Source organism: Elephantulus edwardii, unplaced genomic scaffold (genome assembly GCF_000299155.1).
Source record: "Elephantulus edwardii isolate Elephantulus edwardi_28Jun2011 unplaced genomic scaffold, EleEdw1.0 scaffold00032, whole genome shotgun sequence".
Lineage (NCBI taxonomy): Eukaryota > Metazoa > Chordata > Mammalia > Macroscelidea > Macroscelididae > Elephantulus > Elephantulus edwardii.
The window spans coordinates 9797419-9813720 of record NW_006399782.1 but is presented as its reverse complement, the minus strand read 5'-3'; the positions used below and the strand labels follow the sequence as shown (position 1 = coordinate 9813720).

General features: G+C 37.3%; 1 protein-coding gene across 1 annotated transcript in view; it reads right to left on the bottom strand.

Moving 5' to 3' along the window:
• Positions 1-16302, bottom strand: part of GOLGB1 (golgin B1) — an 83586-nt gene that overhangs the window by 25546 nt on the left and 41738 nt on the right. The window contains 2 exon segments of the mRNA XM_006884312.1: positions 2877-8014; positions 11509-11582. Coding sequence (XP_006884374.1) covers positions 2877-8014; positions 11509-11582 — 5212 coding nt within the window.

Genomic DNA, 16302 nt, shown 5'->3' with positions numbered 1-16302 from the left:
TATAATCTTTGACCTTCTGCAGCAAGTACTTCAAATCTTCTTCACTTTCTGCACGCAAGGTTGTCTCATCTTCATCATGCAGATTATTAAGGAATCTTCTTTCCAATCCCGATGCCACATTCTTTTCACATAATCCACTTTCTTGAATTATTCTCTCTGCATACAAATTAAATAGATATGGATACAACACTGAAGCAGATCTTTCCTAATTTTAAAGCATGAAGTATCCCCTTGTTCTGTTTGAATGTCTATTTCTTGGTCTATGTATAGGTTTCACATGAGCACAGTTGCATGCTCTAGGATGGCCATTCTCCTCAATGTTAGCCATAATTTATTATGGTCCAGACAGTCAATGTCCTTGTATAATCAATAAAATACAGGTACCATCTTTCTGATATTCTCTGTTTTAGCAAAGGTGCATCTGAGCATAAGCACTTATATCCTTCAGATCACTGTCTCTTCTAAATACAGACTGAATTTCTGGCATTTCACTGTCAATGTACAGTTCCAACTGTTCTAATGATCAGCAAGATATCACTTCCATGTGATTATATTGTTTGATAATTTCTACACTCTGTTAAATCACCTTTTCTTTGGAATGGGAACAAATATAAATTTTTGTAGTCAGTTGGCCAGTTAGCTATCCCCCAAATTTACTGGCATGAGCTAGTGAGCATGTCCCTCCAGGTTTGCAACTACTTGGTGAAAGTATTCCACCAATTCCTGGCCTTATTTTTTTGCCAATGCTTTGAGTGCCACTTGAGCCTCTTCCTCCTTTCATGATCATATGCTACTTCCAAAAATGCTTTCTTGTCAAGTAATTCAACTCTTTTTGGTGCAGTGACCCCATGTATTCCAACCATCTTCTTTTGATGCCTCCTGCATTATACAAGATTCTGCCCATTGAAGCCTTCAGTACTGCAGCTTGAGGGTTGAATCTGTTGATTCTTTCAGCATGAGAAAATGCAAATCAAGTTCTCCTTTTCCAACTCAGTTCTTTGCACATTATAATATTTTGCGCTGCCTTCCAAAGCAGTCCTTTGAAATCTTCTGTTCAGTTCTTACTTGATAACCTAGTGGCAAGAAGCTGTGCTGCAATCCTGAAAGCAAGCAGTTCGAGGTCACCAGTTGCTCCATGTGAGAAGGATGGGCAATCTCCTCCAGTATGATCAACTGCCTCTGAAAATCCCACCAGAGGGTCAGCTACGGGTTGGTCCCAACTCGACGGTACACAACAACAACAACATATTCAAGCACAAGTAAGTTCTAGAGTCTCTTCTGACATCCACTTGCAGTTTTTATTTCTCTCCTGTCTTTGTAATAATCCTTCGCTTTTTTCATGGACAATGTCCTTCCACAATTCATCTGATCTTCAATTATTAGTGTTGAATGTATCATATTTTTTTCTTGAGATGGCTTCTAAATTCAGTTGGGATAGACTCGTGGTCTTATATTGTTTCTTGTGGACTTTTCAATTTCCTTAGTTTCAATTTGAACTTACACAAGAATAACTGATGATCTATTCTACAGTCATCCCCTAGACTTGTTCTAACAGATGACATTGACTTTTCCCACTGAGGTAGTCAATATGATTCCTGATCAGTTTCTTGTATGTACCAGTAGGTTTTTTGTTTTTTGTTTTTTTAAAAAAAGGTATTTGCAATTTAAAAAAACCCCAAAACCCCATGTATAAAATACTATCATGAGGTCTCCAGCCTTATTTCTTTCACTAAGGCCACACTTTCAAACTACCATTCCTTCTATATTTTCAACTTTAATATTCTAGTCATCAATTATTATTAATGCATCTTGATTGCATGTTTTCTCACTTTCAGACTTGAAAAGTCAATGAAAATCCTCAATTTCTTCATCCTTAGCTTTAGTGGCTGGAGTGTATTATTACCAAGTCTTTCTTCTGTGTATATGCCTGTCGCTCACAGCATTGAATTTCAGGACAGAATCTTGAAATCCTCTTTTTTACTATGAATGTAACACCTCTCCTCTTCAACTTGTCATTCTCATTATAGATCTACAATTCTGTGATTCAAAATGGTCAAAATCGGTCCACCTCAGCTCACTAATGCCTAGGGTGTCAATTTTTATGTGTTCCATTTAGTTTCTGACAACTTCCAATCTCCTTAGAGTCATTCTTCAAACATATCATGTTTATATTTTTAAGATATTTGCAGTTGTTTCTTCTCATTTTTTGAGTCCTTTCCATATGAGAGACTCATCTTCTGACACTATATCCAACAATGTTCCTCTCTAATTTATAGGGTTTTCAAAAGCCCATTATTTCAGAAGTAGATGGCCAGTCTTGCTTCTTAGTCTGTCTTAGTCTGGAAGCTCTGCTGAAACCTGTCTACCATGTGTGACCCTGTTGGTATCTGAAATACAAGTGGCATAGCTTTTTGCACCATAACAATATACAAGTCATCACAGTACAGCAAACTGACAGGCCAGTACCATATCCGCCACAGCAAACCATTATTCAAATAGGCATACACATATCATCAAGGAAACCACTCCCATACTATGGAAATTCCCATCTCCCAGCTGTTTTGCTTGGGAGAGTGTATCTGCCCATCGAGGAGAAGTCTACAGTTAAAATGCCAAGTCAGGTCAGAGTTTCTGCTTGTCTGAATGGTGACCAAAGCCCCAAGATGTGAGCCAGGTCCTGGGGAGCACCTTTTCTGTAGGAAAGTTATTTGACAAGGGGCAAAAAGAATGGGAAATGACAGATACCTTCTAAGAGAATCAAAGTCCAAATTATTACTTAGATAAATAGCTTACTTACATTTTTAACCCTTTTTTTCCCTTTCATTCAATTACCTCTGGACAATTACTTCGTAAGTAAAGCAAATACATTTATTTACCTGGAAATGTTGATCTTCAATTCTTCCATATGGATGGTCATCTGCTTAAGCTGATCCTTTAAAACACAACAATTCTCCTCCTTGAGTCTAAGTTCATCTTCTTTGGTCTGAATCGCATCATTGAACTTCTTTTCCCATGTCCTGACTTCCTCTATAACCCTATCTCGATCATCCTGGAGGGAAGACATGCTCTTAGTAAAGGCTGACAGCTGGGCCACACTACTGTCCAGAGATTTCTCAAGTTGCTTAAGTTCTATGTCTTTATTGTCCAAAGTAAACTGAATTTCTCCAAAAGACTCTTCTAATTGGATTTTTTCTTGACATAAAGCATCCAGTTTCTCTTGCATGATCTTCTTCTCTTTCTGGTGTTTTTCTTCTGCCTGATCGAGTATTTGTTCAAGATCATCATCCTTCTGTTTCATTTGTCTTTTAACTAATTCTTTATTTGACTGAAGTTCTTTTTTCAACTTGAGATTATCTGCTAGTACTCGGGCTGCTTCACTTTGAGTGTCATCCAGCAGTACTCTGAGATTGGCTAATTCTGCTTGTGCCTTCTTGCCTTGTTCATCTGCTTGAGCCAGATTTTCTTTGCTTATTTCCAAGTCCTTTTGGGACTCAGACTGAACAAATTCTAGGGCCTTAATAGTTTTCTCCATGACATTCATTTTATCTTGATATCTGATGCAGTCTTTCTGCAACTGCTTTACTTCCTGCTGTTTTTCTTTTAACAGCTCTTGAAGCTCTTTTGTATGGGCTTTAATGTTAGGTCCTTCCTGGGCACCTTGTATTTTCTCCATATATTCTTTTCGTATTTCAGATTCCACTTTTGTTTTTTCTTTAACTAATTTCTGCTTTTCTTCTTCCAATGCACTCACACACTTTTTAAGAGTCTGCATTTCAGATTCAAGTTGTTCATTTTTTATTTGGGCATCTGTAACATCCTGACAATAATTCCCAATGCTTCCATTAAGTTCTGCCAGTTGATTCATCAGTCTCTCTTCTAAGTCATCTTTCTCCTCTTCTACTTTCTCCTTTAATTTGGTAACTCTGGAAAGTTCTTCTTGGTTTTGTTGATTTATCAAGTTTATTCTGGCTACTTCTTCCTCAAGTATTTTTAATTCACTATCCTTTGATTGCACTTGGCTAAGTAAAGCATTTCTCTCATTTTCTAGTACCTGATTACATCCTTTTATTTTATTCATCTCTTTATCTAATTCAGCAATTCTTTCTGTGAGCTGATCAATCTGCTGTAGGTAATTATTAATTTCACTATGTGAGATAGCATTTTCACTTATGCCATGATCTCTGTTGGCACTATTCTCTGATAGAATGGATGCTGAATATTCAGGCCTTGTACTCATACTTTCAGGTTCTGGCTTTTTAGCCCCATCTGTTATGGTCTGCACTGCCCCTTCAACAATATCCATTTGGTTGCCCTGTTTTTCAAGACTGGTTTGTTCAGATGTACTATCTTCTACCTGTTGCTTAGTATCTTGAAGCTCTGGAGTTAACATATTATGCTCAGTCGATGAAGCCTCAAATTCATTGGAAAGGGTTTCATATTCTATGGCGACTTTTTCTAGTATTTCCTTCTTATCAGAATTAGAAGAAAGAAGTGCTTTCCTATCTTCGTTAACTTTATCTACTAAAGATAAGTTCTCTGCTCTCAGCCGGTCATTTTCTTCTTCTAGTTCTATAATTTTCTGCTGCTTAGATTTAACAAATTTTCTCATCTTCTCTTTCATTTTCTGTTCTGCTTCCTCTAATTGTTTTTCTGTTTCTTTCTTGCTCGCATCCACACTCAACAATTTGCCATACAATTCTTGCTTCTCTTGTCTCACAGTTTCTACCACATGCCGGATCCTTTCTGTCTCATTACTAACATTTTCATAAGACTGTAGAAGAACCTCATACTCTTTTTGTAGCTCTTTGTGTTTCTCTTGCCATTCAGTGATTTCTGCAATATGAGAAGATTTCAGAGATTCCATTTCTTTCCCTAACTTTTCTTTGTCTTCAGTTAGACCCTCCAGAGCCAACTTTAGACTTTCACAAGACCAACTGAGATTTTTATTTTCTAATAAAGATTTGTCCATTCCAGCAAGAAGTTCATCTTTTTCTTCTTGAAGTTGGCCTAACCTTTCTAAGAGTGTATCTTTTTCTTTATTTTGGGCAGAAACTTGATTTTCTATGTCGGTCAGATTCTTGGTAAGACATTCAATGCTATCTTTGGCCAAAGACAACTGCTCTTGGAGGTCTTTATTTTGTTGTAGTGCTTCTTTTCGAGAAATAAGGGCAGCTTGAAGCTTTCTTTGTATTTGCTGCTTTGTTTTACCTTCTTTTTCATTTTCTTCAAGTTTGTGCTTCATTTCACTAATTTCCTCCTGTAACTGCTTCATCTTCTCATCATGTTCTTTAGCTTGCATTTCCAGTTGCATTTGTAAAATCTTAACGTGGTCTTCTTGTTCTCTCATCTCTGTCTTCAGTTTAGCAAGGATATTCTCTTTGTCACTAAGCTGTCCAGAAAGATAGCTGGTTTCTTCTTCCTTTTTATTTATTAGTGTTTGCTGTTCATCTAGTGTAGGCTGTAATTCTCTGAGATGTTCTAATTTAGCAATTTCTAGTTGACTGCTTTCCAATGTCCGCTGCAGACTTTCTGTATGGACTTCAGATTCATGGGCTGCTATCTTCAGAGTTTGGATTTCTGAAGCCTGCTTATCTACCTGCTCTTGTAACTGGACTACCTCATCTGACTTTTGAGTAAGCGTACTTAATGTTGAATTAACCTTCAGTTTTAACTCTTCATTTTCAGCCTCTATTTCTCTCAGCTGTGCCTTAATTTGGTCAATAAAAGTACTGTTCTGCAGAGTGTATGCATCATTACTGTGAGAAGTCAAGTCTGAAGCAGGCTGGGAAAGTTGCTTCTCTGTAGCTTTGAATAAAGGATCCTCTAAATCTTGAGTGAATGAAGTTGATTCTTCCTGGTCAGTGCCTGGTGGGAGTCTTCTCTCTAAAGAATCCTTTACTTGAATCTGGAGTTGTCCAAGTTGGGCTTTAATGTTTTCATTTTCCATACTTTGTGCATTAAACTGTTCTTGCAAGTGATTATAGTCATCTTTTTGTTGCTTTAGCTCCTTCCTAAGATGTTTTTCTATTTCCTGTGCCTTTTTTACAATTCCCTTGCGTGAGGCTGCCACTTCCTGTAGTTTCTTTTGAAGTTGTTCCTTTTCTGTTTGAAGGGCCATAATCTTTTCTTCTAGCTGTTCTCGCTTGAGTGGTTCTCCACCACCTGCTTCAGCTGGCATGACCTCCACTGTGTCTTTCACAGAAGGTACTGAGTCTCTGTCACCTGCATCTTTATTACTCGTGGTTAATTTCTGGATAACCTCCTGTTTTTCGGTTATTTGTGCTTGTAGCAAGTCTATTAAGTTTGTCTTATCTTGCAAATTCTCAATCATCTGTTTTATAGTGGCTTGTAACTGTGCTTCAGTTAAGAGTTTTTCTTCCAAATCCTTCCTAACATGCTGTAGTTCCATTTCTTTATCAGATATTGCCTGTTTTAAATGGATTTCTATTTCTTGGCACACTGCACTCACACATTTTTCTGAGTCTGTTTTATTTTCTTTATCTTCTTCCATTTCCCCTTTCTCATTCACATTCAATGGAATGCCTTTTGTAGATTCATCTCTAACTTTCACCAATTCCTCTTCTAATCTACTGACTTGTTGTAGAAGTTCCCGTCTGTGAAGAAGAGCTGCCTGGAGTTTTCTCTTTCGCTGCTCACTTTCTTTCTTTAGAACATCCAATTCATGCTGCAGTTCTTCTCGACTTTTAAGCCCTGATGGATTCACTTCATCATTGTTAAGTTTAAGGTCAGAATCAACTTCTTTATCTTTTTGTACATGCTGTTTTCTCGTTTCTTCCGCTTTCGATAACATATTCAGTTGTTCTTTAAGTGTCTTAATTTCAACTCCAAGAGAAAACTTCTCTTCATTAAGTTGAATCACTTTCTCAGTCATACTAAAGCTGATTTCTGTCACTTGCTGATCTTTCTCTTTGATAGTTTGTTGGAGAGTTTCAACATCCTTACTTTTCTCCAGTAGAAGCTGATCTAGCTTTGTTATTTCAAGCTCCTTGTGTGAGAGAGCATGTGAAAGTTCTTCCATCTTAACTGAGATATCACGCAAACGCTCCTCCCATCCCAGCACTTCATTTTCCTTAATCTGCAGCTGGTTCTGTAGGCTTTTTATCAGTGTGCTCTGTTCAGAAAACTGAAGTTGCATATTATCCAGCTCACTCTGTAAAGCTTCCATTTTCACATCTTTAGATTTGGCTTCTATGTTGAGGCTGTAAATCTGTTCAGTGAGCAGGTTTTGATGAGTAGTCTGGCTTTCAAAGTCTAGTTTTCTTTGTTTTTCTGCTTCTATGAGCTTTGCTTCCAGTTGTTGTACCTGAGCCTTCAGTTCTGCTATTACATTCAGTTCCTTTACCTGAGAAAGAAGCTGGTCTCTTTCTTCAGACAAAGCAGTGAATGCACTACTTGTATTTTCAGCATTTTTCTTCAAGTCGTCAATTAACTGAGTTAACTCGTTTATTTCCTTCATTTTTTCATATAAATTATTTTCATAACTTTCTTCTGCCTTACTAAAATTCAGCTCAAGCTCCAAAATTTTCTTTTTTAGTTTTTCCAGCTCATCCTGCTGAGAATCTGGTGTCAAAGGAGGGAATTTATCAACAGCATCTTGTTTTGATTTCAATTCTATACTAGCATCATTAAGAGACAGTTTTTCAGCTTCTCCATTTTGATGTTTAATGCTTGCCTGCTCTTTCTTTTCAATTTCTGGAGGACTGCTCTCTTCATCTGGCATGAAGGGAATGTTTTTTCCAGTATCATCAAGTGATATATTCATTCCAACTGGAGGTATTTCTTCAGTCTGATTGATTTCATTCAGGCAAAGGGCTTCTGAGCCTCCTTCAGCTCTTTTGCCCTTTAATTGTGATTTAAGAAATGCAATGTCTTCTTGAGCCTCTTCCATTTCCAATAGTAAAACTGATAATGCTGTATGTTTCTGGCCACTGGGCCCAATCTCCTCAGTAGAAGAGCTGTTATTGTTGAGACAAGTTTTATCAAGTATGCCAATCTATTAAAAAAGGAAAAGGAAGAAAAAAGGCTCAATGAATTGTTTTATCCTAGAAAAAGCTAAGTAGAAACTGGCATTTTGTGTTACTTTCTAAAATTTGAATCTTTTCAGTCCAATCTTCCTTCCTCTGGTAAAAGTGCTAAGTATTTTTAAAATCAGTTGCATTGTTCCCAGATTTTAACTCTGAGGGTAATCTATCACTTCTGTACTGCAGTCAAGCCATATCCAAAAGACCAAAGGACAGGGATTTCTTTTCTAGTTATTCCTTATTTGAACAACTAATTTTTCTTCATATTAAAATGTCAATTTGTTTCTCCCAAGAAATACTTAAAAAAGAAAAGAAATAAAGCCCTGTTTCAGTTCACAAAAAGTTTTATGGGATTCCTCTTCTTTGTCTCACATACTTTGGGCATGTTGCTAGGAGAGGCTATTCCTTGGAGGGGGATATCATGCTTAGAAAGGTGGAGGGACAGGGAAGAAACCTTCAATCAGGTGGGCTGACACAATGACTGGAGCAACGGGCTTGTGTGTGTCAGGCAATGTGAGGATGGCACAGGATAGGATAAGGTTCAGATCTGTTGTTCACAAGTCATATTTTACTCAACAGCACCTAACAACAACAACAGCAGCAAAGTATACATTAAAATAAGGAAGCTGAAACTATTACATGAAACAACTTTACCAGACATTTGTAGATTATCAAATAAATGGTTTCAGATAAATTCCAAACTAAACCAAACCTGCTGTTATCAATGCTGATTTACAGTGACCCTAGAGGACAGATTTCCACACTGATAATCTTTATGGAGAGAGCTCTGGTGCTTACTGGGAAGAAGCGGCACTGCCATCCCACAGGTATGCTGTTCAAATCCACCTGCTCCTTTTTGGGAGAAAGATGGGTAATCTTCCATGCAATTAATTAAACTTCCTCTGAAAACCCACTGAATGGTAAACTATGAGTTGGTTCCAACTCAACAGTACATAACAACTACCTTTATGGAAGCAGAGCACCACATCCTTCCTTTTTTTTTTAGTTGCCAGGTATACACTTAGGATTGTGCCATCAGTGCTCTTTTCCAAATAAACTACCAAGATTAAGTTATACAAAGTGAAATTAAGAAAAAGAGCGGAATTTGGGCATGAAATTAGACTTAACAAAATATAAAACAAATTGTTGAAAAGGTTACTGTGTTAAGATTTCTCAATATATAGAAATTACTTCTAATTCTTTGAAAAGATAAACTGGTAAATATTATGTTAGTGAATTCAATTAACACGTTATTAAATGAGTTTGGGGTTGTGTACACAAGAACATTTCCACCTATCCCAGTAACACCTTCTTCCCTCAGGGGAAAACAGCATAATAGCCAATAGCACAAACTGTAGCCCATCTGCCTAGATTTCCTGCCATGTACTGGCAGAAACTAGCACACAGAGAACGCAATGAATATCAGTTATAGATACTAAATGTTTTATCATTATTCTTAGCTACTTAGGAAAAATATTATAAAAATTATAACTTTTTATTATTTCAAAAAGGTTATCAAGTAAGTTTTCTCAAGTATTATTTGTAATAATTCTTAATTATTACAAATACTCTATATCATGCTCAAATTCCTAGGAACCAAAACTAGATACTGAATTCAACACGGGAAATATTTTCTTATCATTTCTACATGTCATAGTCTTCTTTATCCAGCTTGACAAATTTAAAGACCTGGTGCAAATAAGGTATATTTTCTACAAGTGTCATTCAATGTAAATAAGTTGCTTTTCCCTCCTCTTAACTACCATATTGCTGTTTCCTCTTTTCTAACTATCTGCCATGCCATTTTCTTCCTCTTCATCACACCCTCCACGGCTCCCTAGACACTGACTCAAAAAATCCAAACTCACTGTAATCAAATCAGAACTAACTAACAGGTGACCCTAGAGTGGGTTTTCAGAGACTATAAATCACACAGGAAGAGACTGGTCATCTGGTCATCTCCTTCCCACAAAGCAGCTGGTGGATTCAAAATACCTGTCTTTGGGTTAGCAGTGCAATTCCCACTCCACTAGACAGGTATTATCAACTGTGCTGATCTACTGAAAATAGGAAAAGGAAGAAAAAAAGCCTCAACAAATCATCTTATACAATCATAACATACAAAAGGAAAGTGGCTTTCCATTAACTATGTGGCTAAAGTAAAGAATCAATGTCATTCCACGATGAGAGTGCAGAGAATGAGCAAACGGCTATTTTTGGCCACAGCTGGGTTGCTGTCAACCCAAAGGGATATACTTCAAATCCAACAGCTGCTCCATGGGAGAAAAAGGGATCATCTCCTCTGAAAAGCCACTGGGGGGTCAGCTATGAGTGTTTCAAGTCAAGGGTATGTAACATAACAATGCATTTCTACCAACACTGGTCTCTCCTCATTAAGCTGAGTTTACAAGTGTGTATAAATCTGTTTTACATACTTTCTCTCACCAAAGGGATTATCTTTGTCATGCTAGCTCTCTCTCTCTCTTTTTTTAAATTTCTGTGTTATTTTTCCTTCACTTATCCCATTTATTTGTTTTCTTTGCTTTGGTTATATTTTAATTTCCTAAATTCTATTTTACCTATTACTCTTCAGAGCTAAATTATCTTCTTTTCACTAGATATTAAAACATTCATACAGTGTGCCTTAGCCAAACAAGACTCATTTTTACTCTGGATTTTTATAATTTGTCAGTAACAATAAATATTATAATTTTAAAAATTTATTCCCATTTTCATAATTTTATGAATACAGCATGAACATTTCCATGAAAAAGTATGACAAATAATAGATGCATCAGCTAATAAGCTATTCAAGGTTGTCTATGACCATTATCACTAACTTATTGGTTGGAAAGATGTAACTAATTTAACAGAATGCAGTTAGCAAGATTGTAAATATTTTTTTAAAAACCAAAAAAAAGTTAACTAAGGGATGGGGAAAGGGAGGAAGAGATGGTAAAAATGTGAAACAATTAATGAATGAACTTTTCTGTAAACTTTTGTTCAAATAAAATAAAACACACACACACACACACACGAATATTAGTATAATTCTCAGGTCATAAAAACATACTCCAAAAATACCCTTTTCATATAATTGTAAATAAAACTATACAAACTAAGGCCAGAAGAGAAAGCAACAAAAAAAGAAGGCATTTTCATCTAATTTCTTCATAAGATTGGAAAAAAGGCAGCGTGGTCCAGATATGGGTTATCAAATCCCAAATAAGTGTCTAATGAACTTGCATTGCTTCAGAGCAAATGAAGAATTCAAAATATTAAAAAATCAAATTATATTGAGTGAAAAATGATAATATTTATGGATCTCTTAAGTAGATCTCCTTCTATAAGTAATGTAATATCTTTATATTGACAAAGGAAAACCAAGAAATGTTTGAATTCTAAATTTCTAAATACTTCCTCTTAAACTATCATATCCTGGTGATTTTAAAAATGTATCACTTACCGGGCTGACTTCTCTATCTGTCTTTCCAGTTACATTCTGAGTTTCCATGAAAGTAATCTTGGAAGACAGCTTTTCTGAAAGCCACAAAATGATTATATTTAGGTTACTTTTGAACAAAGATGACAATACAGCATGTGAGGCTATGTGAAATGTACAAAATAATCTAAAGAAAAATAGATAAGAGATGAAAGGCTTTTACTCTTCAAGTAAGTGACAAGTGAAGACAAAATATAAGCTGAGAGATGGGATGGTACTAGGTGATGATACTGAATCTGAGTGAAGTACAACAAGCAGTGGAGAGCTTTCAATAGAGAAGACAGTCCTAGTAGGTGATACAAAGCCATCTGGTTTTGAGACATAATCAGGGACTTCCAGGACAATGAATATGCCTTAATTTATCTATAATCTTACTGTGTTTATAACAAAATTATTTAATTAAATGTTTGCATTAATAGAGTATTTGTTGTTATTATGTGTCATCGAGTCACTTATGACACATAGCAACCCTATGTAAAACAGCTCTGAATTCTGCTCTATCCTGAGCTAACCTTAACTGTCTCTGACACACCTACCCCCATTCCCCAGGTCACTGAGTCAATCCATCTCATCCAGGGTATTCCTCTCCTATGCTGCTCCACAAACCTCCCAAGTATAATGTCCCCCTCCAAGGACTGGACCCTCCTTGCAATATGTTCAAAGTATGTGAGATGGAACTTCAGAATCCAAACCTGTTAGCTCTCCTAGCAGTCAATGGTATATTCAATAAAGCTCAAAGGCATCAATTCTCCTTCTATCATCCCTAGTCATTATCCAGCTTTCTGATGCTTAACAAGTAATAGGAGGACAATCATCCAGATCAGGAGCACCACAGTCTCCAGACTGACATCGTTACTCTTCAGTACTCTGGAAATGTCCCTGACAGCAGATTTTCCCAATGCAATTCATCTTTTGAGTCCCTGGCTGGTGGTACCAAGACTATTGATTGTGGAGTCAAGAAAACAGAAATTATTCATAATTTCAAATTATTCTTGACCATCTATTATGATGCTGCCAGTTGTCCCAGTGGTGAGAATCTTTGTCTTCTTGATGTTGGACTTCAATCTAAATTGAAGGCTGCAGTCCTTGATCTTCAGTAGCAAATGCCTCAGGTCCTCCTCAGTTACAGCAAGCAAGGTTGTCTCATTTGCATAATGCAGGTTGTTGATAGACCTTCCACCAGTCCTGGTGCCACAATTCCTCTTCACAGAGCCCAGCCTCCTGGATGATCTGTTTTGCATATATAGATTAAAAAGGTATGGAGATAGGATGCATCTCTGGTGTACACCTTTTCTGGTTTTGAACCATGTGGTGTTTCCCTGCTCTGTTCTGATGAATACCTCCTGGTCCAAGTACAGGTTTCATATAAGCACTATCAAGTGTCCTGGGATTCTTATTCTCCTCAGAATTAGCACAGTTTGTTGTGATCCACACAGTCAAACACCTTTGCATAGTCAATGAAACACAGACAGACATTCCTCTAGTACTCTCTGATTTTAGAGAAGATCCATCTAACATTAGCTATCATATTTTTAGTGCCATGGACTCTTCTAAACCCAGCCTGCACATCTTCCAGTTCTCTGCTGATGTGCTGTTCTGGTCATTTTGGATCATTATCAGCAGGATCTTGCTTGCATGTGATATAGGTATTTTTCAATAATTTCTGCACTCTGTCGGGTCACTTTTTTTGGACTAGGAACAAAAATGGATCTCTTCCAGTTAGTTGTCCTCCAGATTTCTTAGCACAACTTGGTGAGCACATCCAGGGCAGCATCTGTTTGTTGAAATATGTCAATCAGTATGCCATCAATTCCTGGGGCCTTGTTTTTAGTCAATTCCTTGAGGCACCTTTAACCTCCTCCTTTATCACAACAGGTTCTTGACCTTATGCTGTTCCATGAAATTCTTCTGTGTCAGACAATTCCTTTTTGTACACTCCTTCCATCTTCTTTTAACGCTTCCTGGATCATTTAATATTCTGCCCAAAACACCCTCGAGGCTTGAATCTGTTGTTCAGTTCTTTCAGCTTAAGAAATGCTGAGCAAGTTCGGCCCTTTTGATTTTCTGACTCCAGGTCTTTGCACGTTTCATTATAATACTTTGCTTTGTCTTCCCGAGCTGCCCTTCCAAATCTGTTCAGCTCCTTAACTTCTTGATTCATTTCCTTTGCTTTGGCATCTCTGCATTCTAGCATAAATATTCAAAGTCTCTTCTGACATCCATCTTGGTCTTTTCTTTCTCTTCTGTCTTGGTAATGACCTTTTGCATTCTTCCTGGATGATATTGTTGATATCCTCCTTTCACATTTAAAAAGACCAAATTGCACTTGGAGGAAACGGTCCAATCTAAACAAACAAAAAAACCCCTAAGACATATTTATGCTTTTGTTATGATTATTGCTATGTACCATGGAGTTAGACCTAACCCAAAGCTGACTGTCCAGTAGGTTTTTAGAGGCATCACAGTAGTAAAAGAGGAGACTGCACATTTTTCTCATATGGAGCAGCCAGTGGATTCAAACCATGTGCCTTCAGATTGGCAGCACAACTTCTTACCAGCAGAGTTTTCAAAATACACACATATACTTCTTTAAAAAAAACAAACAAAACAAAAAACCAATTCTTTTTCTAAAGTATATTCACATATCTTTTAACATGACCTACAGTGGTCCTCTATTAAATGTGACCACACTTACTGACCATCCATGTAGTCCTGGTGGCACAGTGGTTAATGAACTTGGCTGCTGATAATCAAAAGGTCAGTGGTCTGAACCCATCAGTCTTCCCATGGGAGAAAAGAGTGGCAATTGCTTTGGTAAAGATTACAGTTTTGGAAATCCTACGTATGAGACAATGCTACTGTGACCTGTAAGGTTGCTTTGGCTTGGTCTCAGCTCAGTGGTAATGGATTTGGTTTGGTTTCTTCTCCAGCCTCTTTTTTCAGTGTTTCCTTCATCACACACTAGAAACGGTGGCCTTCTTTCTGTCCTTTAAGCCCACCAAGTTCATACCTTAGAACACTTTTAACTCTGCTTGGCTCCTCCTTTCCGTCATTCAGGATTCCAGAGCTCTGTGAGGCCTTCCCTAACCATTCTGATACTGCCTTTCCCTGCTTCTGGACTATCTGCAGTTTTATTTATGATTTTGCATCTGGCTTTATTATATTTTTTTAATCTTTTAAATATCTACATATTATACTGGGGAAAGACCCAAAAAGGACCTGTGAGAATGGGGTGGTGGTAAGCATAGATCACTGGTGACTGAATTTACAAAACAATGTGTATGGGTGATCATATAGAACACAGTGTGAATGACAGTGTGTGTGAGGTGCCATGTACATGAATGAAACACAATGTACACAAACTGGGTATGCAAACCAATATAAAACAAAACAGAAACCATCTTGTCTTATTTATTCCCATAATATTTAACACTCTCTGAGATTTTTGTAGCTGTCTTAAAACATGCTTAAATCATCGAATATTTCTCACATATGATTTACTGTCTGAAAACCTGCTAAAGAGTAAGCTATAGGTTGGTTCCAACTCAGTAGTACACCACAACATTATCATCACGTTCATGGCAAAAACCCAACAATCAGAATAGTGCCTACAAACTTTGAAAAGTGAATGCACAAAGGGTGTCCATGAAAGAATAGAAGAGGGTATAGAATGTATTCAGACACTTCATGCGATTATGAGAAAAAGGGGCACAGTGGTAGGCATGGCAGTAACAAAGGAAAGTCACAGAAAGCATGGCCCATAAGCAAAGGTAACTTATGATACTAGCTATAAAACTAAGTTTATTCTAAAGTTCCTACAGGTTGAATTAGGAAAGAAATCACTAGGAAACATTAAGATTAGTGATCCCTTCAGGAAAACTGAACTCATATATCCCTTCTGAACCGTAATAAAAGGATGAGAACCATTTCTAAAACTGCAAAGTAAGAGTTATGGGTAACAAACATCTCTAGAATGCATGACGCGCCTCAACAAGGAGCTGGCTTTGTTGTGTTACTTAATAGTGAAGGTGGAAATATTCTAGTAAAGGTGTACAAGCTCAGCTTAGGGCTCAGTGGAAAAATACAAAATGTCTAGAAAAACAAGCTTTAGATTTTAAGAAACAATACAAACTATTCGGTATTTACTCTCACTTCATAGAGGAGAAAATATACTTAACCTAGGATGCATTAGAACAGGAAGGAATTGTTAACTGTATCAATAAAGTATTATTAATCAACAATACTAAATCCTAGAAGTGTGGTAAATGGAGGTTTCTTTGTGTTCCTATTGACTATTTATATAGTTGTTATTGTTGTTATGTGCCGTTGAGTCGCTTGCGACTCATAACGACCGTATGCACAACAGCCCTAAACTCTGCTCTGTCCTGTGCCAATCCCAGTCTCTGATATTTCCATCCCGATTACTCCAGTCGCTGGATCAGTCCACCTCCTAAAGGGCCTTCCCCTCCTGCACTGTCCTCCACCCTTCCAAGCATGAATGTTCTTCTCCAAGAACCGGTCTCTCCTTACAACATGTCCAAAGTATGTTAGATGGAGCCTCAAAATCCTTGCCTCCAAGGAGCCACCCAGTTTAACCCTTTCCAGGAGGAATCTGTTTTCCTAGCAGTCCATGGTACCCTCAATACTCTTCTCCAACACCACAGCTCAAAGGCATCAATCTCCTTCTATCCTCCTTGGTCATTGTCCAACTCTCTGATGCATAACAAGTGATAGCAAAGACCATGGCCTGTATCAGAT